Source organism: Carcharodon carcharias, chromosome 5 (assembly GCF_017639515.1).
Source record: "Carcharodon carcharias isolate sCarCar2 chromosome 5, sCarCar2.pri, whole genome shotgun sequence".
Lineage (NCBI taxonomy): Eukaryota > Metazoa > Chordata > Chondrichthyes > Lamniformes > Lamnidae > Carcharodon > Carcharodon carcharias.
In genome coordinates, this window is record NC_054471.1 from 77,787,680 (window position 1) to 77,815,117 (window position 27,438).

A 27,438-nucleotide genomic window follows, 5' to 3' on the forward strand; every position below is an offset into this window, starting at 1 on the left:
TGGAACACCTGCCCTTTAACTTCCTCTCTCCTCACTGTCCGAGGGCCCAAACACTCCTTTCAAGTGAAGCAGCATTTCACTTGCATTTCCCCCAACTTAGTCTATTGCATTCGTTGCTCCCAATGCGGTCTCCTCTACATTGGAGAGACCAAGCGTAAACTGGGCGACCGCTTTGCAGAACACCTGCAGTCTGTCTGCAAGAATGACCCAAACCTCCCTGTCGCTTGCCATTTTAACACTCCACCCTGCTCCCTTGTCCTTGGCTTGCTGCATTGTTCCAGTGAAGCCAAACACAAACTGGAGGAACAGCACCTCATCTTCCGACTAGGCACTTTACAGCCTTCCGGACTGAATATTGAATTCAACAACTTTAGTTCTTGAACTCCTTCCTCCATCCCCACCCCCTTTCCGTTTCTTCCCCCTCCCTTTTGTTTTTTCCAATAATTTATATAGATTTTTCTTTTCCTTCCTATTTCCATTATTTTTAAATCTTTTATGCCTTGCTAATCTTTCCACCCCACCCGCACTAGAGCTGTACCTTGAGTGCCCTACCATCCATTCTTAATTAGCACATTCGTTTAGATAATATCACTACCTTCAACACCTCTGTGTTCTTTTGTTCTTTTGTCTGTGGCATCTTTGATTATCTGCTCCTATCACTGCTTGCTTGTCCCTACAACCACACCTTCCCCCCCCCCCCACTTAAACCAGCTTGTATTTCACCCTTCTCCTTATATCCGCTTAGTTCTGTGGAAGGGTCACGAGGACTCGAAACGTCAACTCTTTTCTTCTCCGCCGATGCTGCCAGACCTGCTGAGTTTTTCCAGGTAATTCTGTTTTTGTTTTGGTATGTTGTCTCCCTGGTGTCAGGGTCAAGGATGTCACTGAACGGCTGCAGGACATTCTGAAGGGGGTGGCTGAACAGATAGAGGTTGTGGTCCATATTGGTGCCAATGACATAGGTAAAAAGAGGGATGAGGTCCTAAGAGCAGAATATAGGAAGCTAGGAAATAAGTTAAAAGGCAGGACCTAAAAGGTAGTAATCTCAGGATTACTCCCAGTGCCATGTGCTAGCGAGATCAGGAATAGGAGAATAGACCAGATGCATTTGTGGCTGGAGAGATGGTGTAGGAAGGAGGGATTTAGATTTCTGAGGCATTGGGACTGATTCTGGGGAAATGGGATCTGAACAAGCTAGACAGGTTGCACCCCAGCAGGACTGGGACCAATATCCTCGGAGAGGTATTTGCTAGTACTGTGGGGGAGGGTTTAAATTAGATTGGCAGGGGGATTGGAACCTGAGCGGGGAGACGCAAGAGAGGGAAACAAAGATAGGAATGAAAGAGGGAAAAGTAGAAAGCAAAAGTGGAAGGCATACGAAACGAGTTCACAGCACATAGGGACATAGTACCAAAAAAGTGTAAAAATGTTAATAAGACAAATCTAAAGGCACTGTATCTGAATTCACGGAGCATTCGCAATAAGGTGGACAAATTAACAGCACAAATAGATGAAAATGGCTATGATACGATTGTGATTGCGAAAACATGGCTGCATAGTGACCAAGGCTGGGAAGTGAATATCCAAGGGTACTCGATATTTAGGATGGACAGGCAAAAAAGGAAAGGAGGTGGCGCTGTTAGTTGAGGATGAAGTCAGTGTGATGGTGAGATAGGATATTGGCTCAGAAAATCTAGTTGTAGAATCAGTCTGGGTGGAGCTAAGAAACAACAAGGGGCAGAAAACATTAGTGGGAATTGCCTACAGGCCTCCAAACGGTAGTGATAAAATAGGGGATGGCATTAAAGAGGAAATTATAGGTGCATGTAACAAAGGTGCTACAGTAATCATGGGTGACTTTAATCTGCATTTAGACTGGGCAAACCAAATTAGCAATAATACTGTCGCGGATGAATTCCTGGAGTGTGTACAAGATGGTTTTTTTAGACCAGTACATCAAGAAACCGACTAAGGAACAGGCTATCCTATATTTGGTTGTGCAATGAGAGAAGGGTTTAATTAATAATCTTGTTGTGCGGGGTCCTTTAGGGAACAGTGACCAGAACATGATAGAATTCTTCATTAGGATGGAAAGTGAAGTAGTCGGATCTGAAACTAGGGTCCTAAGTCTTAACAAAGGAAACTATGAAGTTATGAGGCGTGAGTTGGCTAAGATAGATTAAAAGGCACATAGGTGGGTAGACAATGGCTAATATTTAAGGAATGAATGTATGCATTGCAACAGTTATACATTCTTTCCTGGTGCAAAAACACAACCGGAAAAGTGGCCCAACCATGGTTAACAGAAGAAATTAAGGATGGTATTAGAACCAAAGAGTCATATCAAGTGGCTAGAAAAAGTAGCATGCCTGATGAGTGGGAGCAGTTTAGAATTCAGCAAAGGAGGACCAAGAGATTGATTAAGAGGTGGAAAATAGAGTATGAGAGTAAACTTGCAAGGAACGTAACACTGGACTGTAAAAGCTTCTGTAAGTATGCAAAAGGAAAAAGAATAATGAAGACAAATGTAGGCCCCTTACAGTCTGAAACGGGAAAATTTATAATAGAGAACAAGGAAATGGCAGAGCAATTAAACAATTACTTTAGTTTTGTCTTCACGGAGGAAGACACAAATAACTTACCACGAATTATGGGGAACCAAAGGTCCAGTAAGAAGGAGGAATTGAAGGAAATTAGAATTACTAAGACAATAGTGCTGGAGAAATTAATGGGATTGAAAGCCGATAAATCTCCAGGGACCGATAATCTACATCCCAGGGTACTAAAGGAGGTGGCCATGGAAATAGTGGATGTGTTGGTTGTCATCTTCCAAAATTCTGTAGATTCTGGAACAGTCCTGGCTTGTTGGAGGGTGGCAAGTGTAACCCCGCTATTTAAAAAAGGTGGGAGGATGAAAATAGTGAATTACAGACTGCTAAGCCTAACATCAGTAGTAGGGAAAATGCTAGAGTCTATTATAAAGGATGTGATAACAGGCTACTTAGAAAATGTCAAGGGGATTATACAAAGTCAACATGGATTTATGAAAGGGAAATCATTTTTGACAAACCTACTGGAGCTTTTTGAGGACATAACTAGCAGAATAGATAAGGGAGAACCCAGTGGATGTCGGGTGTATTTGGATTTTTAGAGTTTTTGGTCAAGTCCCACAGAAGAGGTTAGTGTGTAAAATTAAAGCACGTGGGATTGGGGGCAATATATTGGCAAGGATTGAGAATTGGTTAGCAAACATGAAACAGAGTAGGAATAAATGGGTCTTTTTCAGAGTGGCAGGCGGTGACTAGTGGGGTACTGCAGGGATTAGTGCCTGGGCCCCAGCTATTCACAATATATATCAATGACTTGGATGAGGGAACCAAATGTAATATTTCCGAGTTTGCTGATAATACAAAACTTGGTGGGAGTGTGAGCAATGAGAAGGGTGTTAAGAGGCTTCAAGGTGATTTAGACAGGATGAATGAGTGGGCAAATACATGACAGATCCTGTATAACTTGGATAAATGTGAAGTTATCCACTTTTGCAGGAAAAATAGAATGGCAGAGTATTATTGAAATGGTGGTAGATTGGGAAATGTTGATGTACAAAGGGACCTGGGTGTCTTTGAACACCAATCACTGAAAGCAAGCATGCAGTTAAGAAGGCAAATGGTATGTTGGCCTTCATGGCGAGAGGACTTGAGCACAGGAGCAAGGATGTCTTACTGCAGCTGTACAGGGCCTTGGTGAGACAACACCTGGAATATTGTGTGCAGTTTTGGCCTCTTTACCTAAGAAAGGATATACTTGCCATAGAGGGAGTGCAGTGAAGGTTCACTGGGATGGCAGGATTGTCATATGAGGAGAGATTGGGCCGACTAGGTCTGTACTCACTGGACTTTATAAGAATGAGAGGAGATCTCATTAAAACATATAAAATTCTGACGGGGCTGGACAGACTGGATGTAGGGATGATATTTCCTCTGGTTGGGGGGTCTAGAACAAGGGGTCACTGTCTCAGGATACTGGATAGACCATTTAGGACTGAGGTGAGGAGAAGCTTCTTCACCCTGAGGGTGGTGAACCTATGGAATTCTCTACCACTGAGCTGTGGAGGCCAAATCACTGAATATATTTAAGAAGGAAATAGATTTCTGGACTCTAAAGGCATCAAGGGGTATGGGGAGAGCACGGGAGTATGGCGTTGAGATAGAGGATCAGTCATGTGCGTATTGAATGGCAGAGCAGACTTGAAGGGCTGAATGACACCCTCCTGCTTCTATTTTCTAGGCCATAGAAAATAGATGGCAATTGTTAGGAAGGAGTCCAGAATTGAAGTCCAAAATCCTGTGATGGGACGTTGATAATTTAAGTAGGCTGTAGTCAGCATGGAGTATTGACGAACTTTTGTCAAAATTAGGAGGCAGGTGTAGTGAGTGACATCTAGAAGCTATGTGAGGGTCGAGTATCAGAGGCTGCACAGGTATTTCCCCTGGGAACGAGGATGCAGATGGTGTACAGTGGCAGTTGCAGAATTAGAATGTGTACACCATGCCCCAACTCCAACGATGTGAATTTTAAAGCAAGTTGGCGGCTATCATTTTATTTCAGATTGTGGCTTTGTAATTGTATCTTTTAACGTAAAATACTGAACTGCTGCCAGTGTTATGGTGATGGTAAATGCTGAACTGCTCAAACCCCAAAGGGAAACTTGAAACAATTGCCACAACTGTTTTGCAATTTGTATATTAATTCGAGATGCATGCCTTGAACTACCGAGTCTTAGAGGGTTTTTACAAAACTAAATTGAACATTTATTAATAGAAGAAATGATGTTAAACACATAAATAGGTCTACAAATTATTACTATGATAACTCCCAGCTACTGCACCCATTAAGGCAACAGTAAAACACATGGATTTACACAGACCCAAGCAAAGCGCACACCCTGGACAATTGAAATCAAAGTGGGTTTTTCCTCAGCTTTGGTTCCTTGTAGAAAGCAACTTGAGGCTTTTCACACTTGTGTTAGATCGTAAAAATGCCTTCCCTTGCACACAGCCTTCTTTCCTTTATACATATTTCCCCTCTGAATGCAAATTCCCATTGTTACACTGTCTTAGGACTTTACCTCTCTAACACTAAAAATCAATCATAGTACCAATTTTACTGGTAATCTTGGGAAAAATAAACACACTGGGCAGAATTTTCTGACTGACGTGTGGGTGGCAGAGTCCGCACGTCAGCGCTTAAAATGTCGCGCGAGCGTCCCGACGTCAGCGCGTGGCATTGCAATATTTCGGTCGGTGGGCATGCACAGTAGCGGGACGCACGCCCACCATTAATTAAAGGCCTCGTTAAGGCCCTTAACTTGCCAATTGTTGACAATTTGAGGGTCCAGTGCGAACTTCGGCTCGGCACACGGGCCCAACGGGCAAGTGGGTAAGAGATTTTTTATTAAAACTCATGCACTGGCGGGATATGTGGACTCAGAGGGGTTGTTCATGTTTTCCATGAAGTATTAATTGCAGAAAGTGTTTTAAAGTTGCCTGTTTGATTATTAGCAGTTCACATCAATTTCCAAGAGCTTTTTATGTACTATGAAACCAGCCTGCAGACAGTACTCTTTCTCAGGCCTGCAGCTTTCCGGAGGCCTCCATTTAGCCTGGGAGTATGGGTTCTGACATCTCCACTGGAGGCAGCTCCTCTGAGGAGGAAGGGAGGGATAGAATAACGAGACCAGGACTGGACAATCAGTCTCCAGCGGAGCCACCTTTGGGGGGCCAGGCGCAGGCACAAGGGGCACAGGGCCAAGAGGTTGTCCAAGGTGGAAGGGGCCACAGAAGACGTCGTTATCCTGCTGCCAGGGTATACAGGCGGCGAAGCAGCTACCTGAATATGACTGAGGTGCAGTGCCGAAGGAGGCTTCGACTATCAAGGGAGACAGTCAACTATATCTGTCAGATGATTGGCCCTGATATATCTCCTAACTGTGTGGGTGGACATCCCATGCCAGCGGCTCTGGAGCTCACAGTTGCCCACCACTTCTATGCCTCTGGCTCCTTCCAGGGCTTGGTGGGTGATCTTTGCGGTATCTCCCAATCAGCTGTCCACACTTGTGTCAAGCAGATTACAGACGCTCTGTTCAGTCGGGTATTGACTTTCATCCACTTACGCTGCGACCAGGCAAGTTAGGCACAGTGAACCAGAGGTTTTGCTGCCATTGCTGGCTTCCTCCGCTTCCAGGGTGCAATAGACTGCACACATGTGGCCATCAAGGCACCAGTAGGTGAGCCCAGTGCCTTTGTCAACAGGAAGGGCGTCCACTCCATGAACGTGCAGATAGTGTGTGATCACAGGATGCAGATTCTTCAAGTTTGTGCAAGGTATCCAGGCAGTTCCCATGACGCCTATATCCTCAGACACTCCCAGGTGCCGGGGATCTTCAGTTTTCTGGTTCAGCTGGGTGACAAGGGCTATCCCCTCAGAAGGTGGCTCATGACGCCACTCCGCTGTCCAAGAACAGAAGCTGAGCAGTGGTACAATAGGAGCCAGAGCACCACAAGGGCTGTGGTGGAGAGAGCCATTGGTCTTCTCAAGATGTGCTTCTCTTGCCTGGACTGCTCAGGGGGCGCACTCCAATACCCCCCAGATCGCGTCTCCCTGATAGCGGTAATTTGCTGCGCTCTGCACAATCTTGTGCTGGAAAGGGGGATGCAGTTGACGATGAAGACCTTGATGCAGTAGATGAGGCTGCACATGATGAATCCAGCAGTGGCTCAGAGGATGAGGAAGCACAGGGCAATGATGAGGGGCAGCACGCCAACCCACTGTTACACCGATGAGGCAGGGACATCCGGGACAATTTAATCCAACGAACCTTCAGCTAGCTCCACACACATGGATCAGCAGGACCAGCATTGCCTGGCGCTTCCACAAGTGGCACTTAGGTGCTACATCTTCCACCTTATCACCTGTAACTAAGGGCTTAGTACAGAAACATCAATGTCCACTCAAACACTCATGATATGTCTGTGAAAAAGACAAATGCAGCAGAAAGGAAACACCCTCAGCCATGGTCAGAAAAGTGGACTTTATTTTGTCCAGCATAAAACAGAAACGTCTCTATGGCAAACATAAATATATGTTTCCCTAATTTAAGGCCAACATAAAATCACCAGTGACATACCCGTTGAGTGCCTAACATGCCTTATGCTTTTGCTGCGGGTGCTATGTCTAGGTGCCACCCATCGCTTGGAGTGGCTTGTGAGACAGCCTGCTGACTCTGCTGTCCTGTTGGCCTCAATGATCTTGGCAGGCGTCCTCTGGCCCATGGAGCCTGTGATGGCCCCTCCTGGGAGGGAGTGGCCAGTTCCAGAACTGGCACCTCCCCAGTTGTCGCAGCCTCAACGGATGTAACGTTTACTGGCAGAGGTACGGAGGAGCTGCTGCCCTCTTCTGGAGCACCCTGAGAGGAGCTCGCAGCGAAGACAGGCAGCTGCTGCACCAACGTGAGGTCACATTGGAGCTCCCTGCTCACTGCAAATGCATGGGCACCGAGCACCGACGCTTGATGCCCACAACATCTCCCACATTGGGAATGACCACCCGTGGCCATCACCACTGTGAGGGTTTGCAGCTCAGATTGTAACCCAATCAGAAGAGTCTCCATCCGATTGAACCCCTCTCCATGAGAGTCACCAATCTCTCAATGGAGGCAAACGTGAAGCTCTGCCCTGGGATTCATGCCTTCACTTGCACTCTGCCTGGACTCCTCCATAGCAGAGACCAACTGAAGCATGCCCTCATGCAACCCTGCCGATGCAAACGCGATTCTTGCCACTTGTCCTGCAGCTGCTGCATTGGTGACAACTCCAGAGGCATGTCATCAGCGCCAGACTCAGCATATGCCTGGTCCCCTGCAGCCCTCCGGCTGCTTGCGGCATTGCACTCTCTGTCCCTGCCATCTCCTCCAGCGATTGTGAAGTGCCCCCTCCACTGTGACCCGGGACACTAGCTGACGTTAAGTTCCCCACTGAAGTGTTTGTGTCTGCGCTGGTACCTGGCTGGCTGAAATGATGTGCCACAAGTTGCACGTCTTGGGCCTCAGGTATGGAGGGGGGCGCTATGGTGTCTTTGGGTGCGGCCACGCGGTGGTGATGTTGAAATTAACAACATGGACAGTGCATCAGTTAGCATACAGTCAGTTAAATGTTTCACTACCTCCCCCCCCCCCCCCCCAACCCTTCAAGGAGCGAGCATTGGTGGGGGAGAATAGAGTGAAGAGGAGGCCCAAATGTTAGATGCTCATACAGACAGACTGGTCAGAGGCCTCAGGAATGCCACATGGCATTTTATGTGCCATTGGAGTGGGGAGCGCGCTGAGATACCTGACCTGGATGCATGCTGGCCTGGATAGTTGCAGTTCTGAGGAAACATCGCAAACAGTTGCGACATTTGCCGTGGATCACAGGAGATTGACAGGTCACATTATTGACCTTCATACTCTTAGGAGGAGCATAGACTGGGTGGGCAGAAGGCAACATTTCCCCTTGGCGCAGGGATGAGTAACGTGGTGACATTTATTTAAGTTGAGTGCCATGAGGTTTACAGCTGAGGTGCTGAGGACCTTTTGGACAGAGTAATGTGGGGCGCACTGGCTGAAAGGGTGGTGGAGGTTCCAACCCCCCTAAGTTCCATAAGTCTTTGGCTGTGCAGCAGCAATGCCATGGCATGTTAGGCCATGGAGATAGTGGTCACAAATGGGATAAGGCAACTTTGGAAGATGGTGGAGACGCGCATCCTCAAGAGGACGAGGGACCTTTGTGTATGACCCACACGTCAGAGTATCGCAGTCTGTGAATGAGCTGTGTTGCAGCATTATCAATTGCAGCAACCATCAGTGGTTTGGATGGTGGGCAGAGTGGATGGGACTGTGGACCTCAAATACCTGGCCGCGGGACCCCAGCCTCGCCGCCACCTGCCTCCTCCTCAGCTCCATGGCCTGCTCCTCAAAGGTGGTGAGGCGCCGGAGAGCAGGGTGTGCCCACCTCCAGTCCTCTGGTCCTCCCTCTGATTGCGCTCAGTTTTTGCCTGCAGAACAGGATTTATTGGGGCTGTTTGCTTATGTACTCTGCACGCGCACGCCACACCCCAAGCACAGTGGCTCATCTGAGGCCTCCAGCAGCTCCTGTCCACACCACTGGTGATTATTCCCCAGAAGATAGTACGGCTGGTCGCAAACGCCCCCCCCCCAATGACCACCTTGGACACATTCGGCGTCCATCACTTTGAATAGCACACGGGTCTTAGTGCCCATGGCAAGGAGACGCAACTAGGTGCGGTGCTGAGGCCAGCAGATGGCTCTTGGCCATGACACCTTGAGGCTCCCCTTCCACCCTCTCATTACCATCAATATGACATGTGTTGGAGTTCTGAGTATGTGTCTAGCAGCCTCCCCTGCAGGTTGCCCCCAGACTACTCAAATGCGTCAAACAGCAACATATGGTGTGGGGAGAACCCATCTTCTCCTCAACCACTAAGCCACTAAGGCTGATGTAAGCATGGTCAGTACCCATTTGCCTACCCAGTGTGCGCCAAATGCCCAGTGCATTAATGACAGCAAGACGTTGGGAGTGGGAGGGGGTGGGTGGCGCTCAAAGGCTAAGGCTACCTGCTGGGTCAAATGGCCAAGGCTGACATGGTACTCACCCTTCCAGAACACAGCAAATTATTGAATCTGTTGCGGCACTGAATGCCTGTGCGCCGCACGTCATCATGGGCGCTTACACCATCACCCACCTCCTCCCACGCCTGCCTGGTGACATGGGGGGGGCCGCCCTCCTCCCATCCTCCAGATACAATATGTCCCGACGGCTGGACACCTCTTGGAAGAAGACAGCATGGCATGCATCGGAGAAGTGAGGGGCCCCTCCTGCAGCCTGTCCCCCTCCTCCTGCTCCTGTCCTGTGACAGCTGCCTCTCTCTCTCTTCAAGTGGCCATGGTGCACTGCCTCAAGGAGGCTGCCTGGCCACTCTTTATACAGACTGCCGGTTCCCCAATGGAACTGGCTGTCTGAGCATGCCCCCCTCCGCGACTATTTTCCTGTTCTCCACGGGAGTCACTAACCTGTTGGGCGGGTCTTAATTGACCCACCCGCACAAAATAGCGGCCCATTTCGGTGGCGGCAGTCGGCTGCCCGCCCACTGCCGAGGCGGTCGGGCCCGCCCGCCCATCAAGGGCAAAATTCTGCCCACTGTTTCTTAAGTTCTCCTGGCTGGTGAAACATTTCTCTCCTGCTTTTGAATTCAAGCTACTCTGGTTTATTTAAAAATGCAAATATTCCTTTTACACCTCACATTCTACAACTTCCTCCATGTTTATCTATTTAACATTTCAAATCTAGCTTCTGTTTTTACATCCTTCACATCCTTTAAAGCCTTCAGACCAGCTGTCTCTAATTCAGTTAAGTCACACACACACACACACACACACACACACACACATACATGGACACAGACCCCACTATTACTCTGCTTTACAATAAATTCCAAGTAACATTATGAAGATTATCATATCTTCCTGACAGTTTGTTAGCACTTTGGTGCTAATCGTGTATCTGTGTAAAGTAAAACCCAGCTTTGTGGTGGGCGTATGCACACTAATTCTTGGACTTGTTGAAATAAAAATAAATTGAAATCTTGTAGTGCCTTACTGCAATCCTGCCTTCATCACTGGTTTTTTTTTAAATTTGTAATTTGAACCACCTCCTCCCCGCCCTTCAGGTCTCAAGTGAGCAACTAGAAATGAGTCCTGGTATTGAGGTTTGACTGCCGTTGGGAAAGAAATGAGTTGTTAATCTGTTGTACTTGCTCCATTTGCAATGAGAGCTCCAGCTGTATTTTGAGACTCTTGTTCCTTTCAACCCCGCCCCACTGAGCCACCCAATCCAAAATTAATATTGAACATATTGCCAGGGATTTAGCATGGGCATGGTCAGCTGGGATTATTTCCATTGGTAAATAAGTTGAAAACAAAAAGATGTAGTCTCCATGCGAAAACTAGATACCTAAAGGAAGAGATGAGGTAAAATTACTGGTGCAAAGAATTACCAGAATGTGAACTATTTTGCCATTAGGAATGATATTAAACAAAATGCTGGAAATGCACAACAGGTTAGTTGACATCTGTACAAAGCCAGAGATAAGCTAACGTTTCAGAGAATCCTTCAACAGAACTGGAAAAAATGGATGGCAATGATGCATTTTAATAGAAATGACTGTTGTTACTATTGTGATTATCTGTCCACAATATGTCATAAGCTAGATCCTCATGTTCTTAGAATTTGAACATAGGTGCAGCAAACCCCAAATTTTCAAATAATGAATAAAAACGAAATGCTATTTCCCCCTGGAGTATAACAACCAGGTTACTGTGCAATTTAATAGATATGTTTAAGATTATGAAAGGATGGGACAGGGTTGATAATTGAGCAGGTCTGGAATGACTGCTGTGTACAAAATTAAATACAAGAAATTTAGAACTGAGAGCAAAACATACTTGTTTTCACAGAGTTGAGACTGTAGGATTCACATCTTGAGGCATGTCATGAAGCTGTTAATATAATATTTTGGAAAATATTTTTCTATTACAACAGAGGTTTAGTCTGCGGTTATATCTTAATTGGATTAAAGACGGCTAGTCTGTGTGCTTTGCTATGTACTAGTTTTGATGTGTAAGAGAGCGTGCATTTGCATTTTTGAATAGAGCATTCAAGAAGTGGGGTGAAAACTTGATGCCGATCTAGCAGATACCAAGCGATAAGTTTATATTACTAATAAAATTGGTACTATGAAAGGGGTTTCGTTATTAAGAGGCAAAGTTCAAAGAGGTTGTTGATACAATGAGAATTTGAATTAATTCAGTGATGGTAGGTATAACTTCAGTAGTTTTCGGGTATGCAGGCAGAGGCAATGTAAGATCAAAAGGCAGCTGCAAGCCTCCAACTGGCTCCACAGTGAAAAGAACCTCATTTTGAATTGGTGAGGTGAAAATGCTTTGTCAGGTCATAGAGTCACAGAATCACACAGTGCAGAAGAGGCCCATTGGCCCATCGAGTCTGCACCGACACGTGAGAAACACCTGACCTACCTACCTAATCCCATTTACCAGCACTTGGCCCATGACATCACAAGTGCTCATCCATGTACTTTTTAAAGGATGTGATGTAACCCACCTCTACCACCCTCCCAGGCAGCGCATTCCAGAGTCATAGAGGACTACAGCATCGAGTCTGCGCTGGTCAAACAAGCACCAAACTATTCTAATCCCATTTTCCAGCACTAGGCTCATAGCCTTGTATGCCATGGCATCGTAAGTGCACATCCAAATACTTCTCAAATGTTATGAGGGTATCTGACTTTACCACCCTTTCAGGCAGTGAGTTCCAGATTCCCACCACCCTCTGGGTGAAAAAATCCTTCCTCACATCCCCTCTAAACCTCCTGCCCCTTACCTTAAATCTATGCCCCCAGTTATTGATCCCTCCACCAAGGGGAAAAGTCCCTTCCGGTCTACCCTATCTATGCCCCTCATAATTGTATACACCTCAATCATGTCCCCCCTCAATTTCCTCTGCTCCAGGGACAATAACCCCAGTCTATCCAATCTCTCCTCATAACTAAAACTCTCCAACTCAGGCAACATCCTGGTAAATCTCCTCTGCACTCTCTCTAGTACAATCACATCCTTCCTATAATACGGATTCCAGAACTGCACACAATACTCTAGCTGTGTCCTAACCAGCGTTTTATACAGTTCCAGTATAACCTCCTTGCTCTTATATTCTATGCCTTGGCTAATAAAGGCAAATATCCCAAATGCCTCCTTAACTACCTTATCTACCTGTTCCGCTACCTTAAGGGACTGGTGGACATGCACACGAGGGTCCCCTGATCCTCGGTACTTCCCAGGATCCTACCATTCATCATGTGTTCCCGTGCCTTGTTTTTCCTGCCCAAGTGCAATTACCTCACACTTATCCAGATTACATTCCGTTTGCCACTGATCAGCCCATCTGACCAGCCCGTCTATATCCTCCTGTAATCTAAGGCTAGCCTCACTATTTACCACCCCACCACTTTTCGTGTTATCTGCAAACTTACTGATCAACCCTCCTACATTCAAGTCTAAATCATCTATGTATACTAGAATCAGCAAGTGACCCAACACTGACCCCTGTGGAACCCCACTGGACACAGGCCTCCAGTCACAAAAACACCCCTCGACCATCACCCTCTGCTTCCTGCCACTCAGCCAATTCTGGATCCAATTTGCCAAATTGCTTTGGGTCCCATGGGCTCTCACCTTCGTTATCAGTCTCCCATGTGGGACCTTATCAAAAGTCTTGCTGAATTTTAAGTAGACTGCGTCAATTGCATGGCCCTCATCTACAGACCTGGTCACCTCTTCGAAAAATTCAATCAAATTAGTCAGACATGACCTCCCCTTAACAAAACCATGCTGACTGTCCTTGATTAATCCCTGCTTCTCCAAGTGTAATTTAATTCTGCCCCTCAAAATTGCTTCCAATAGTTTCCCCACCACTGAGGTTAGACTGACTGGCCTGTAGCTCCCTGGTTTATCCCTTCCTCCCTCCTTGAATAACGGTACCACATTGGCTGTCCTCCAGTCCTCTGGCACCTCTCCTGTGGCCAGAGAGGTATTGAAAATTATTGCCAGCATCCCTGCTATCTCCTTCCTTGCCCCATTCAACAGCCTGTGATACATTTCATCCGGGCCTGGAGATTTATCTACTTTTAAGGCTGCCAGACCACTTCGAACCTCCTCCCTTGCTATGCTAATTTCTTTAGTTATATCACAGCCTTTCTGCCTGACTTCCATACCTACGTCGTCCTTCTTATTTGTGAACACTGACACCAAAGTATTCATTTAGAACCCTACCTACGTCTTCCGGCTCCACACACAAATTACCACAATTGTCTTTAATGGGCCCTACTCTTCCCTAGTTATCCTCTTACTCTTAATGTGCTTGTAAAATAACTTTGGATTTTAATTTATTTTACCTGCCAATGTGTTTTCATGCCCCTTTTTGCTCTCCTAATTTCCATTTTAAGTCCCCCCCCCCCCCCCACATTCTATACTCCTCGAGGACTTCTGCTGTTTTGAGCCCTCGGTATCTGCCACAAGCCTCCCTTTTTCTTTTTCTCTTTATCCAATCCTGTATATCCCTCGACGTCCAGGGTTCCCTGCATTTGTTGGTCCCACCCTTTGTTTTTACTGGAATATGTTGGCCCTCTACCTATTTCCTTCTTGATTGAGTCCCACTGCTCTGACACAGATTTACCTAGAAGTAGCTGCTCCCCGTCCTCTCTGGCCACATCGTATCTGATCATATTAAAATCGGCCTTCTCCCTATTTAGAACTCTTTCTGCCCCATCCTTGTCCTTTTCCATAATAACCTTGAATCTAATGGAGCCATGATCACTATCTGCAAAATTCACCCCCACTGATATCTCTACCACTTGCCCGGCTTCATTCCCTGAAATTAAGTCCAGGACCACCACCTCTCCTGTAGGACTTTCTACGTACTGGCTTAAAAAGCTCTCCTGGATGCATTTTAAGAATTCTGCGCCCTCTAAACCTATCACACTATGACTAACCCAGTTGATGTTGGGGAAGTTGAAATCTCCCATTATTACTACCCTATTATTTTTACAGTACTCTAAAATTTGCCTACATATCTGCTCTTCTATTTTTCTCTGACTGTCTGGGGGCCTATAGTACACTCCCAGCAATGTGATTGCTCTTTTTTTGTTTTTCAGTTCTTCCCATATGGCTTCATTTGAGGACCCTTCTAAGATGTCATCCCTCCTTACTGCTGTAATGATTCCTTGATCATTATTGCGATACCCCCTTCTCTTTTACCTCCTTCCTTGTCTCACCTGAAGACCCGATATCCTGGAATATTGAGCTGCCAATCCTGCTCCTCTCTCAATCATGTCTCTGTGACAGCAATGACATCATACTTCCATGGGTTAATTTGTGCATTCAACTCATCCACCTTATTCGTCAGACTCCTTGCATTAAAATAAATATGATCCAACCTTGCCAAGCTCCATAACTGGCCTATAATTTCTATGCCTTCCAGACTCACTTGCTCTATCTTCTAGTTTTGGCTGTGCATCTCCCCCTGCTGAACCTCTTCTCAGGATCCCATCCACCTGTCAAGTTAATTTAAACCCTCCCCAACAGCACTAGCAAACCTCCCTGCAAGGAAGTTGGTCCCATTCCGGTTCAGGTGCAACCCGTCAGCCTTGTACAGGTCCCACTGCCCCCAGAAACGGTCCCAATGTTCCAGAAATCTAAAGCCCTCCCTCCTGCACCATCTGACCAGCTACGCATTCATCTTGGCTAACCTCCTATTTCTATACTCACTAGCGCGTGGCACCGGAAGTGATCCAGAGATTACTACCTGTGAGGTCCTGTTTTTTACTCTGTTTCCTAGCTTCCTAAATTCTGCTTGCATGACCTCATCCCTCTTTCTACCGATGTCATTGGTACTCTGTTTGTTTGTCCTCCTCCTTTAGAATGCCCTGTAGCCATTCAGCAACATCCTTGATCCTGGCACCAGGGAGGCAACATACCATCCTGGAGTTACATTTATAGCTGCAGAAACGCCTGTCTGGTGTTTGGTTAAGTCTATGGGTTGCTGTTGCCTTAATAGAGATTAGTTTGGAATTTGCTAAAAGTTATGATGGTAATAATTTGTAGCCATGTGTACATATATTTTAACCTGTGTAAATTAATAAAATGTTTCATTTAGTTTAATGAAAAACCTCGAGAACTAGTGGTCTGATTCCTGAGTTTAGAGTCGCATCTCAAACATAACACTTAAAATAATTGGTTATGACAGTTGTTTAAAGTTTCCCTCTGTGACTTTTAAAATAACTCCGCTTTACCAACTGCATTGGTCATAAGGCAGAAGCTATGTTAGCATTCTGATTCAGTTGGATGAGTGGAGGAAGAGAAAGGTATATGGATCAAGGAAGATAAATATGGTTGGGATCACAGTGTCGAGACTCTGCTTGTAGAGAAGGTAAATACCAACAATGACAGCTTGGGCCAAATGATCTACTGTAACTTTCATTGTAAATTGTAACTTGTGTATTTCTACGTACATTTCATTTGAGTGAACTGCAAATAAGAAATCTATTATTTTAGTAGATGCCAACATGGCTTAGTGGTAGCACTCTTCACTATGGGTCGGTAGGTTGTGGATTCAAATCTTAGCCCAAAGACTTGAGCACAAGATTTCCCCTGAAACTCTGCTGCACTACATACAAACAAGGAGCAGGAGAAGGCAATTCAGTCCCTCATGCCTGCTCTGCCATTTAATAAGATCATGGCTGACCAGATAGTAACCTGAAATCTGCATTCCACCTACTGCCGATAGCCTATCACTCCCTTGCTTACCAAGAATCTATCCATCTCTATCTTAAAAATATTCAAAGACTCTGCTTCCACCACCTTTTCAGGAAGAGAGCTCCAAAGACTCACGACCCTCTGAGTGAAAAAAATTCACCTCATTTCTATTTTAAATGGGCAACCTCTTATTTTTAAACAGTGACCCTTAGTTCTAGGTCCTTCCACAAGAGGAAATATCCTCTTCACATCCACCCCTCAGGATCTTATATGTTTTAATCAAGTCGCTTCTTACTTTTCTAAACTCCAGCGGATACAAACCTAACCTGTCCAACCTTTCCTCATAAGACAGCTTACCCATTCCAGGCATAAGTCTGGTGAACCTTCTCTGAACTGTTTCCAATGCATTTACATCCTTAAGTAAGGTGACCAGTACTGAACACAGTACTTCAAATGTGGTCTCACTAGTGTTCTGTACAACTGCAGCATAACCTGCCTACTTTTGTATTCAATTCCCCTTGCAATAAATGATAACATTCTATTAGCTTTCCTAATGACTTGCATATTAGGCTTTTGTGATTCATGCACTAGGACATCCAGACCCTTCTGCACCTCAGAGCTCTGCAATATCTCACCAATTAGATAATATGCCTCTCTTTTATTCTTCCTGCCAAAATGGACAATTTCACATCTTCCTACATTATACTCAATCTGCCAGATTTTTTCCCACTCACTTAACCTATCTATATCTGTTAGTAGTCCCCTTATATCCTCTGACTTTCCTGCCTATCTTTGTGGCATCAGCAATTTTGGCAACCATCCCTTCATCCAAGTCATTTATCTAAATTGTAAACAATGAGGTCCCAGCACTGATCCCTGTGGCACGACACTTGTTACACCTTGCCAACCATTTATGCCCACTCTTTGCCTCCCGTTAGCCAGCCAACCCTCTACTCATGCCAATATGTTGCTGCCTATACAATGAGCTTTTATTTTCCACAATAACCTTTGCTGTGGCACTTCATCAAATGCCTTCTGGAATTCTGAGTACAGTACATCCACCAGTTCCCCTTTATCCAAAGCACATGTTACTTCCTCAAAAATGTAACTTTTGCATGAGGTATTAAAACAAGTTACTCACTCGGGTGGAAGTAAAAGATCCCATGGAACTATTTTAAAGATGAACAGGGAAGTCTCCCTGCTGTCCCGGCTAATATTTATCCCCCAGTCAACATGATCTGTATATTATCACATTACTATTTGTGGGACCTTGCATGGGAACGTGTGGTGTTAGGATGATGCAAAGAGGCTTCAAGGGGATTTGATTAGGCTTAATGAATGTGCAAGAACTTGGCAGACAGAATATAATGCAGATAAGTGTGAGGTTATCCACTTTGGTAAGTGGAATGGAAGTGCAGAGCATTTCTTAAATGGTGAGAGTTTGGGAAGTGTTGATTTCCAAAGGGACCTGGGTGCCCTTGTTCAGAAGCCACTGAAAGCCAGCATGCAGGTGCAGCATGTAATTAGGAAGGCCAGTGGTATGTTGGCCTTCATCGCAAGAGGACTTGAGTTGCAAAGAACCTTGGTGAGGCTGCACATGGGGTATTGTGTACAGTTTTGGCCCCCCTACCTAAAGAAGGAAATTCTTGTCTTAGAGGGAATGCAGTGGAGCTTCATCCGACTAATTCCTAGGATGACGGGACTCTCCAGTGAAGAGAGATTGAGGAGACTGGGCCTGTATTCTCTAGAGTTTAGTAGAATGAGAGGTGATCTCATTGAAACTTGAAGTTTTTAAGGGGCTAGACAGGGTAGATGCAGAAAGGATGTTCCCTTTAGCTGGAGGTGGGGCTAGAACCGGGGACACAGCCTCAGAATAAGGTGCAAACCATTTTAGACTGAGATGAGGAATTTCATCAAGCAGAGGGTAGTGAATCTTTGGAATTCTCTATCCCAGAGGGCTGTGGAAGCTCAGTCATTGAATATGTTGAAGACAGAGATCGATAGATTTCTCAATACTAATGAAATCAAAGGATACGGGAATACTGTGGGAAATTGATGTTGAGGTAGATGATCAGCCATGATCTGGTTGAATGGCGGAGCAGGCTCATGGGGCTGAATGACCTACTCCTGCTCCTATGTTCCTGGCTGTGCACAAATTGGCTGCCATGTATTTTTCATTTACAACCCTGACTGCAAGCCAGAAGTGCTTCATTGTCTGTTTTAAGATGTCCTGAGGTTTTGAAAGGTGCTCTGTAAACATAAGCCTTTTCACTCCAAAGAGCAGTAAGCAAGTATGACTAGAGGATGCACATTAGGGACAAGTACATTTAGAGCACATGTCAAGAAGAAAAAAAAAATTCCTAAGAATGTACTAGTTGAGAATGCAAGCAATGGAATTTCCTAATATTTTTGAGAAACATTTTTAACCATCTTTTCATCCTTCATTGACCTAGATTTTGTTTGTATTCAGGTTTATGGTAGGGTGTGGAAGATGTGATGATTGGTTTCACGGAGAGTGTGTCGGACTGACACTCAGCCAAGCCCAACAACTGGAGAAAGAGGACAAAGAATATATTTGTTTGAAATGTTGTGCTGTGGAAGACAAAAAGGCTCCATCAGTTAATCATAGTCACACAATAAAACATCAGTGTGTGCAAAATGACATGGAAAAAGCAAAGCCTGAATTATTCCATGAACACACAATCCATTTAAAAAGTGAAAAGGTGATCTGTTCAGAAGAACTAAATACTACAACTAATGCTGCTGGGGTAAAATCAAAAACAGAAATAATAGAAAAGACTGAGCAATTCCCAAGTAAGAAACACAAGGTCAAAATGTTAAGAAAGGTAAGATGTTTTTTCTATTAGTATATTGTGTTCAAATTCATTTAGGATCAGTGCAGCTGTTGCAGATTTTTAAAAAATCATTTTTAGCATTGGATATTGAAACCATATCTTTGACTTCAGCTTCAAAATTTGTTACTCAGTGCCATCTATTAATGTGACTTTTTAAAATTGCTGGGAACTTAATTTTAAAAATGATGCTACTAAGCACACGCTTAAAGACCTGAATTTCCTGGTCTCCAAGCTGACATTGCACATTCAATTCAAAGTAAAATTAGACAGGAATTCCTTCCTTTCACAACAAGTAGAAAATATAGTTTGTGGTGTATCTTGTGATTCAGTTACAGCTGCTGTTTCCTAGTCTAACATCATGTAAGTTCTTTGAATGAATTTGATTTTAAGTCCTTCTTTTGCATTAAATGCTGACAGTGTCTTGAATATTAGCTTACCACATTGTACTACTGTGACTGTAACTTGAATTGTGGCCTTGCCTTGTTTTGAAGTAAGCACAAAATGTTGCAATGATTGTCCCCAGCGACAGTTCACATAAAAACTGTCTGTTGTGATCAGTTTTGTTGTTTCAACAGACAGTTTGCAGCCACTTAATTGGTGGGATCTGGATTATGGATATAGTATTGTTTATGCATTGCAGGCATGGTAATGACAATCATTTCCATGCTTCTATTATTCTGAACTGTTTAAGGCCCTTACAATTCAAAAATTACACATTCTCCACTGTGATAAAAAGTTTATATTGATCAAGGGCCTTTGATATTCTACATTGAGTGGCCAGAAAGCAACAGTTGTGATGTGACCATTTCTTCCAGCAGAACAACACCTAATACACTAAAACTAAACTTTGATTGTTATGGCTGGTTTTGAACTCATGTGCAATTGAACTGTGAGGATTTGGACTGGCTGTTTGGCTGATTACATTAACAGCAAAGTGATTTGGTCAGCAGCTTTTTGCCTTGACACCAAATACATTTCCCATTGGCATGAATGCTCTGTACAGATCTGTTTGGCTCAGTAGCTTGCACTACAGAAGCAAATGGCAGTTGCCTTTAGTAGAGTCTCAGCGTGTGAAACAGCACTCATTTTGGAGGTGATCTGATCTTCAAAATGTAGCTTATGCAGAAACTTCCAGAAGAAGAGGCTACTGCAATTTTGTTGTAGGTTCAAATAAACTGCTTTTCTGCTGTTCTGATGCAGTTGAACTTTATTGCTCTATTTTTATTGCCTTTTTTTCTTTAACAGTGCAAGTTTCCGAACAGTTGAGCTATGGTACTTTTTATTGCTTTAATTATAAATCGATTATTCAGAATTGATAGAGTGCTTGCTTTGGAGAAAGTTCCAGGAGGGGATGGAGAATGGAGAGAAACTTTAGTGAACTTGTGTAAGTTTGAGTAAATGGTTTTCTTTGGTAGTCAGTTATTGATTATTCCAAGCATACGGTGATTATGTTAAGGCTTTGAATGTGAACACCACACATGCCATTCAGTTCCCTAGCTGCCAGCCAGAAACATTTTTAGGAAAGGAAGAATGGGAACCAATACCTCTAGGACCCCCAATATATGTTAGATATGCTGTGCGGTATTACAGAAAGCTCATGTCAGCATTCGGATAATGACCGTAGATTGATCGGATTTAGCTCTTTGTTTTTTAAACACTATGAAGTTGATAAAATGTACTTAGATTTACTGAAAAAGCTAGTTGTGTAATTCTAAAGAGGTAATTTTAGCCACAACTTTTTAATCTACTTTTAAAGGAATATGCTAGGTAATGGCTCCAAAGTACTGTATTTTTAGGAATCTGCTTGGTATTGCCTAGGAAACCATATCCTATAGCCTTTCCTCACAAAGACCATTTACCTCCATCATTGTCTACATCTGCCCTTATCATGGTCTCTTTGCTGAATTTATCATGCCGTTGATACTTACACTATCTATATCTGCCACTTACTTTTAGCAGCTTTATAAAATGGAGAAGCATACTGTCATATGCATTTATTTTTGCAATTTGAATTTCCCTTTGAATTAATAGATGTCAGATGCAGATCTCATGGGTTGTTATTGATCATTTCATGTTTCCAGCTTCTGGAAGGCTGCAGTCTTTTTAAGAACTGAATACTGGGAATGATTGAGGCATAGTTTGGGGCTGTCACTTAATACAAAGTACTCTACCATTGTTCTGATTTAGTCATTTAATGGTAATGTCAAAAATGTTACCTAGAACTACAGTTCTGTTGGATTCACGAGACCTTTCACCATATTATTTTAGCTAAAAAAATATATGAAATGTTTGAGACTTGCCGTTTGTCATGTCTATTAACTGTGTCATCCTTGTGACATTTAGTAATGTCTTCTATTAAGTTTTACTTGGTTTTCCTTACCTACCAGTCCTCTGAAAAGCAGGTGATGCTGTAGTGCGAGTTGCTCAAGTCAACTTGCCATTATGTTTTACTTCTTTCTTGTACCTTTTCCCTTCTGTGCACATTAGGTTCATTTTTCATTTATCTTTGAGCTATTCCCCCTCCACAGTTGAGTTTTCAGTTGGCAGGTCACTGAGCTGCTCTGTTATTACCACCATCTGTGATTCTACTTCTGCACAATGTGAAGCCCCTGCTTGTTTAATTCTGGTTTGGTCAGTTCTAATCTCTTGAACTTAATTGTGGTCTGCTTAGTGCCATTTTTTCTCCTTTCAGTTCTAAAATGCTATATCGTCTGGCTCATCAGGAATGTTGTAGAAGGTCTTTTTTTTAACTTATAGGATGCATTTCCTATAATTATGTTTTGTATCTTAGCACAGCCTCTAACTCAAGAGTAGATAATTTCTAGTATTCTGAATGCAGCACTTTATAAGACAGTTATGTTTTAAACTGTCTTCTTTAATTCGAGGTAAAATGGAGTAGTTTGGAGAGTGGGATGTAACTTCCAACGAAATCTGCTTGGAGACAAACCCATGTGACCTTGTTAGGAAGATAGTAACTCAAATCAGAAAAGAGGAGGCGGCTGCCCTTGCTGCCTACAGACTCTCAGACTCTTAGTCAGTCAGACAAAGACTTGGGGTAGACGGCGTTCAACAGGTGCTGCTATTCCCAGGATAAGAAAAGGACTGTTTTGGGGTTAATCACAAACCAGAGTGCTAGTGAGTACAGATTTTCTGTTTGAAGAGACGTGGCTTGTGGAGAGTTGGACCAAGGAGTTGCCAGTGAGTGTTTATGTTGCAAATGCTGTGACTATTGAGTGTGTGCTCTAGTTGTGATTAGGAGCAGCTGATAATAATTGGGGAAAGATTAGGGCATATATGTAAAAACCAGTTTCCACGTGTGGAGGGTGGAACTATGTGGACATGAAAAGTAGTCTGTACTTATGTTATACTGTGTTTTGTGAATAAACCTAGTTGAAGACAGACTGGCTGCAGCTTCTTCCTTTGCCAGATGGATGTTCAGCGAATTAACGTGGGAGCGGAGGATTAACATTGATGTGTGGAGGTTGGAAGCTGAATAAGGGATTTTTGCATCTCCCTTTTGACAGATACACTGTTCCCCGCAGCCTCTGTTGTGAAATGGCTGAGACCCGATTCAAATTTTCAAACTTTGACCATCCACTGTTTATTTTTGGACTCTGAGCCATATGGGCATTGGAAAAATGAGGTGGAAATGTGGACTTGGGTTACCTCATTATCCAAGGGGAAGCAAGGCATGGCTTTGACTTTGTCACTACCCAGGAAAAAGTAAGGTTAGAAGTAAAGTATTTTTGGAGCTGGATGTGGGTGACTTGGATACTGAAGAGGGATTAGCTCTTTGATTACAATTTATGGACAGGATTTACAAGGGAGATGATTTGTTCAAAGCTTAAATGTGGTCAACTTTTGATAAATTTAAGGTGACAGACAATCAGTCCATGGAAGAGCATATTATAGACTTTGATAGGGTGTATAAAAGATTGACAAAGTTTGACGTAGCAATCCCTTAGCCTGTGCTTGCATTCAAGTTACTGGATTGTGCACATCTCACATATAAGCAGACCTCTGATACTAACAGGGATTCAATTTCATGGCGAAGATTTTCTTTTTGGCCAAATGGCTGCTGTGCTAAAAAAATTTTTGGGAAAGCAATGGTTCCTAGCTGCTATAAGGTCACAAACAGGCAACTCTGCAGTGATACAAAGAATAGAGGACTCTGTGGTTGCTGAATTTCAAGACAACCTGGATACTCGATGGAGTCAGAGACGCGGTTCCTGACAGACGTCTGAGGAAAGTTGCATTTTCAGCCGATTTGTGAGTCAAGACAGAAAGCAGGACTGGGATAACAACCATAGGTGTGTGAATCCTGGAAATGCACAAGGAATGATTAACAGGTGTAATTGTGATTCTAAATATCATCACACAACGAATTGCCCAAAGTGAAAAAATCGAGTCTTTGGGGTAACGCATGATATGGAGAATTCTGACACTGAAGACAATAAGATTGATCAGCTTGAAGAAATTGAATTGGTTAGTAGAAGTCTGAGCCCGGTAATGAGTGTTTTGGTTGCTGATTTGTTCAACTGTGCAGTGTTGGGAAGCGGTTGTACGGTTGCAGTTGGAAGTGTGTAGGGTCGATTGACTCAATTGCTACTTGAAACCTCTTGACAAGGAAGATTGGCATAAAGGTAAAAAGTATGAAAGCTCCACCTGCTTTATGTTTGGTGACAACAATAAGCTAATGTCTTTAAAAAGAGTGGTCATCCCATGCAAAATTACTGGAACAAGTCTTGTTGTTAGCTCTGATGTGGTCTCCAGTGAGATACCTTTATTGTTGAGCAAATCCTCAATAAGAAAAGTGCCGATGAAACTACATATGAAAATGACAAAACACTTGTATCCAGGAAAGCCATGAATTTACATTTCACTCGATCATTGCTTTACTGCATACCATTGAGGAAAGCAGAAGTCCAGGCAGTATTGTTGGCTTCGGGGATAAGAGTCAGGATGACAGGAAGATAATTATTTGGAAATTATACAAACAATACGTACACCCTTCATCACAGAAAGTAAAAGCTCTGCTGAGGGATGCTGGAGTAGGTGATAGAGAATATGAAACTCTTATTGAGTAAGTTACGCCTTAATGTGACAATTGAAATTTGAATATTGTAGTCATGAATACTTCAGCTGAGACCCTGTTCAGCAATGGTTTATGTGCGAGGAATCATGCAATAATTGACGAGATGTTGTGTAAGACAGACCAACTTGCAAGTTTGAAGTCTGGGAAGAGTGTCCTCTGCAGTCACTGTTGCCATGAAGCCGTCTGGGAAGAATGTCCTCTGCAGTCACCATCGCCGTGAAGCAGACTGGGAAGAGTGTCCTCTGTAGTCACCGTCGCCGAGTGAAAAAAAACAAAGAGTGACATCACAGGAAAACTGTAAGTTTATTGGTAAGTAACTGTTAGTTTGAACTACCTATTCTAAGTTGATTTCAGATTTAAAGGTGACTACTGGCCCCTAGGATCGGAGGCCTAACACTTCAGCTTCAACTCAGCAGAGAGAGTGAGTTTCAGTTGATTTTAAAAAATGTGTTTTGAACCTCTATTCTAACTTGCTTTCAAATTAAAGGTAAATAGGAAATTTTACAGATTGATAAACTAAAGACCAGTAAGAAATTTAAAAACAAATTGAAAAACTAATTAAATAAAGTAGAGATGCAGGGCTGGCGATGTGTTGTAGCTGCATGATGTGGGAGCTGGTGGACCCCGTTGTGGTTCCTAGCGACTGCATCTGTAGCAAACGTTGGTTGCTCGAGGAACCCCGCCTCAGCATTGATGAGCTGGAGTCTGAGCTTCGGACACTGCAACACGTCAGGGAGGGAGAGTTACCTGGACGCTGTGTTTCAGGAGACAGTCACACCCCTTAGACTAACTACCTTAAATTCGGCCAGTGGTCAGGGACAAGAGGGTGTGACTATAAGTGAGGCAGGTAGAGGGATCCAGGAAGTAGCACTGCAGGAGCCTCGGTCCTTGCCCTTATCCAACAGGTTTGAGATTCTTGCTCCCTGTGTAGATGAGAGCAGGGACTGTAGGGAGGATGAGCAAACTGAGCATAGTACCGTGGTACAGGGAGCCATTCAAGTTGGGGGAGAAAAGAGAAATGTAGTTGTAATCGGGATAGTATAGTAAGGGAATAGATACTGTTTTCTGTAGCCAGGATTGAGAGTCCCAAAAGCTGTGTTGCCTACCAGGTGCCAGGGTTAAGGATATCTCATCTGCGCTGCAGAGGAACTTGGAATGGGAGGGGAATGATCCAGTTGTCGTGGTCCGCATAGGTACCAACGATATAGGTAGAATGAGGAAGAAGTTCTGCTAAGGGAATACGAGCAGCTAGGGACTAAATTAAAAAGCAGAACCAAATAGGTAATAATCTCCGGATTACCTGAGCCACGAGTTAATTGGCATAGGGTGAATAAGATTAAAGAGATAAATATGTGGCTCAAAGATTGGTGCGGGAGAAATGGGTTTGAATTCATGGGACATTGGCACCAGTACTGGGGAAAGAGGGAGCTATTCCGTTCGGATGGGCTCTGCTTGAATCATGCTGGGACCAGTGTCCTGGCGCATCGCATTACTAAGGTTGTAGATAGGGATTTAAACTAAATCGTTGGGGGGGGGGTGTTCAGATGCATGGAAATATAAAAAATCAAAGCTTAAGGAGAGGGTAAGAGTGCAGGTTAGTGACAAGGCTGATTTTTACCAAAAAGTGAAAGGAAGGGACAGAGTGTGTGCACCAAATAATCATATAAGAGCAGGGAAAATTGACAATAGGGCAAACTTAAAGGCTTTGTATCTGAATGCGCGTAGCATTTGGAATAAAACTAATGAGTTAACAGCGCAAATAGAGATAAATAAGTATGATTTGGGTGACGATTACTGAGAAGTGGTTACAGGGAGAACTGGTTTGGGAGTTGAATATCCAAGGATACTCAGTGTTTCGGAAGGATAGGCAGGAAGAAAAAGGAGGTGGTGGAGCTTTGTTAGTAAAGGAAGAGATCAGTGCTATAGTGAGGAATAATATAGGCACTGGAAAGCAAGACGTAGAGTCAGCCTGGGTAGAAATAAGAAATAGCAAGGAAAAGAAGTCCGTGGTGGGAGTAATCTAGAGGTCCCCAAGCAATAGTTCAGTAGAGCACAGTGTAAACCAAGAAATACTGGGAGCATGTAAGAAAGGCACGGCAATAATCATGGGTGATTTTAAAATGCACATAGACCGGACTAATCAAATTGGCAAAGGTTGCCTCAAGGGAGAGTTTATAGAGTGTATTAGAAATTGTTTCTTGCAATAATATGTTGTGGAACCAACCAGGGAGCAGGCTGTTCTGGATTTGGTTTTGTGTAATGAGGTGGGATTAATTAATGATCTCATCGTAATGGATCTCTAGGGAAAAGTGATCATAACATGCTAGAATTTCAAGTTCAGTTTGAGAGCAAGAAACTAGTGTTCTGGAGTTAAACAAAGGTAACTACGTAGGCATGAGGGCAGATTTGGCCCTAGTGGACTGGACAGGAAGACAACAAGGTAGGATAGTTGATGAACAGTGGCAAATATTTAAGGAAATATTCAATTCCTCCCAAGTAAAATATATTCCAAAGAGGAAGAAAGATGGTAAGAGGGGGAAAAAAGCATCCATGGCTAAGCAAGGATGTTAAAGATAACATTAAGGCAAAAACTAAGGCATATCAAATTGCAAAGGTCAGTGGCAGACTGGAAGATTGGGAAACTCTTAAAGATCAACAAAGGATTACGAAAAAATAAAAAGAGCAAAGGTAAATTATGAAGGAAAACTAGCGCAAAATGTAAAAACTGATAGCAAAAGCTTCTACAAGTATATAAAAGGAAAGAGAGTAGCTAAAGTGAATGTTGGTCCCTTGGAGGATGAGACTGTGGAGTTAATAGTGGGGAATGCAGAAATGGCAGAGATGCTTAATTAATATTTTGCCTCAGTTTTAACGATGGAGGACACGAGTACCATCCCATTAGTAATAGGTAGTACAGAGGGTATAGAGAAAGAGGAACTTAGAACAATCACCATCACTAGAGAAAAAGTACTGAGCAAATTATTGGGATTAAAGGGTGACAAGTCCCCAGGACCTGATGGCCTACATTCCAGGGTCTTAAAGGAAGT

General features: G+C 43.7%; 1 protein-coding gene across 1 annotated transcript in view; it reads left to right on the top strand.

The window, feature by feature from the left end:
- Positions 1-27,438, top strand: part of phf3 (PHD finger protein 3) — a 133,952-nt gene that overhangs the window by 26,848 nt on the left and 79,666 nt on the right. Inside the window, exon 5 of the mRNA XM_041187764.1 lies at positions 18,912-19,287. Coding sequence (XP_041043698.1) covers positions 18,912-19,287 — 376 coding nt within the window. The remainder of the gene's footprint in view (positions 1-18,911; positions 19,288-27,438) is intronic.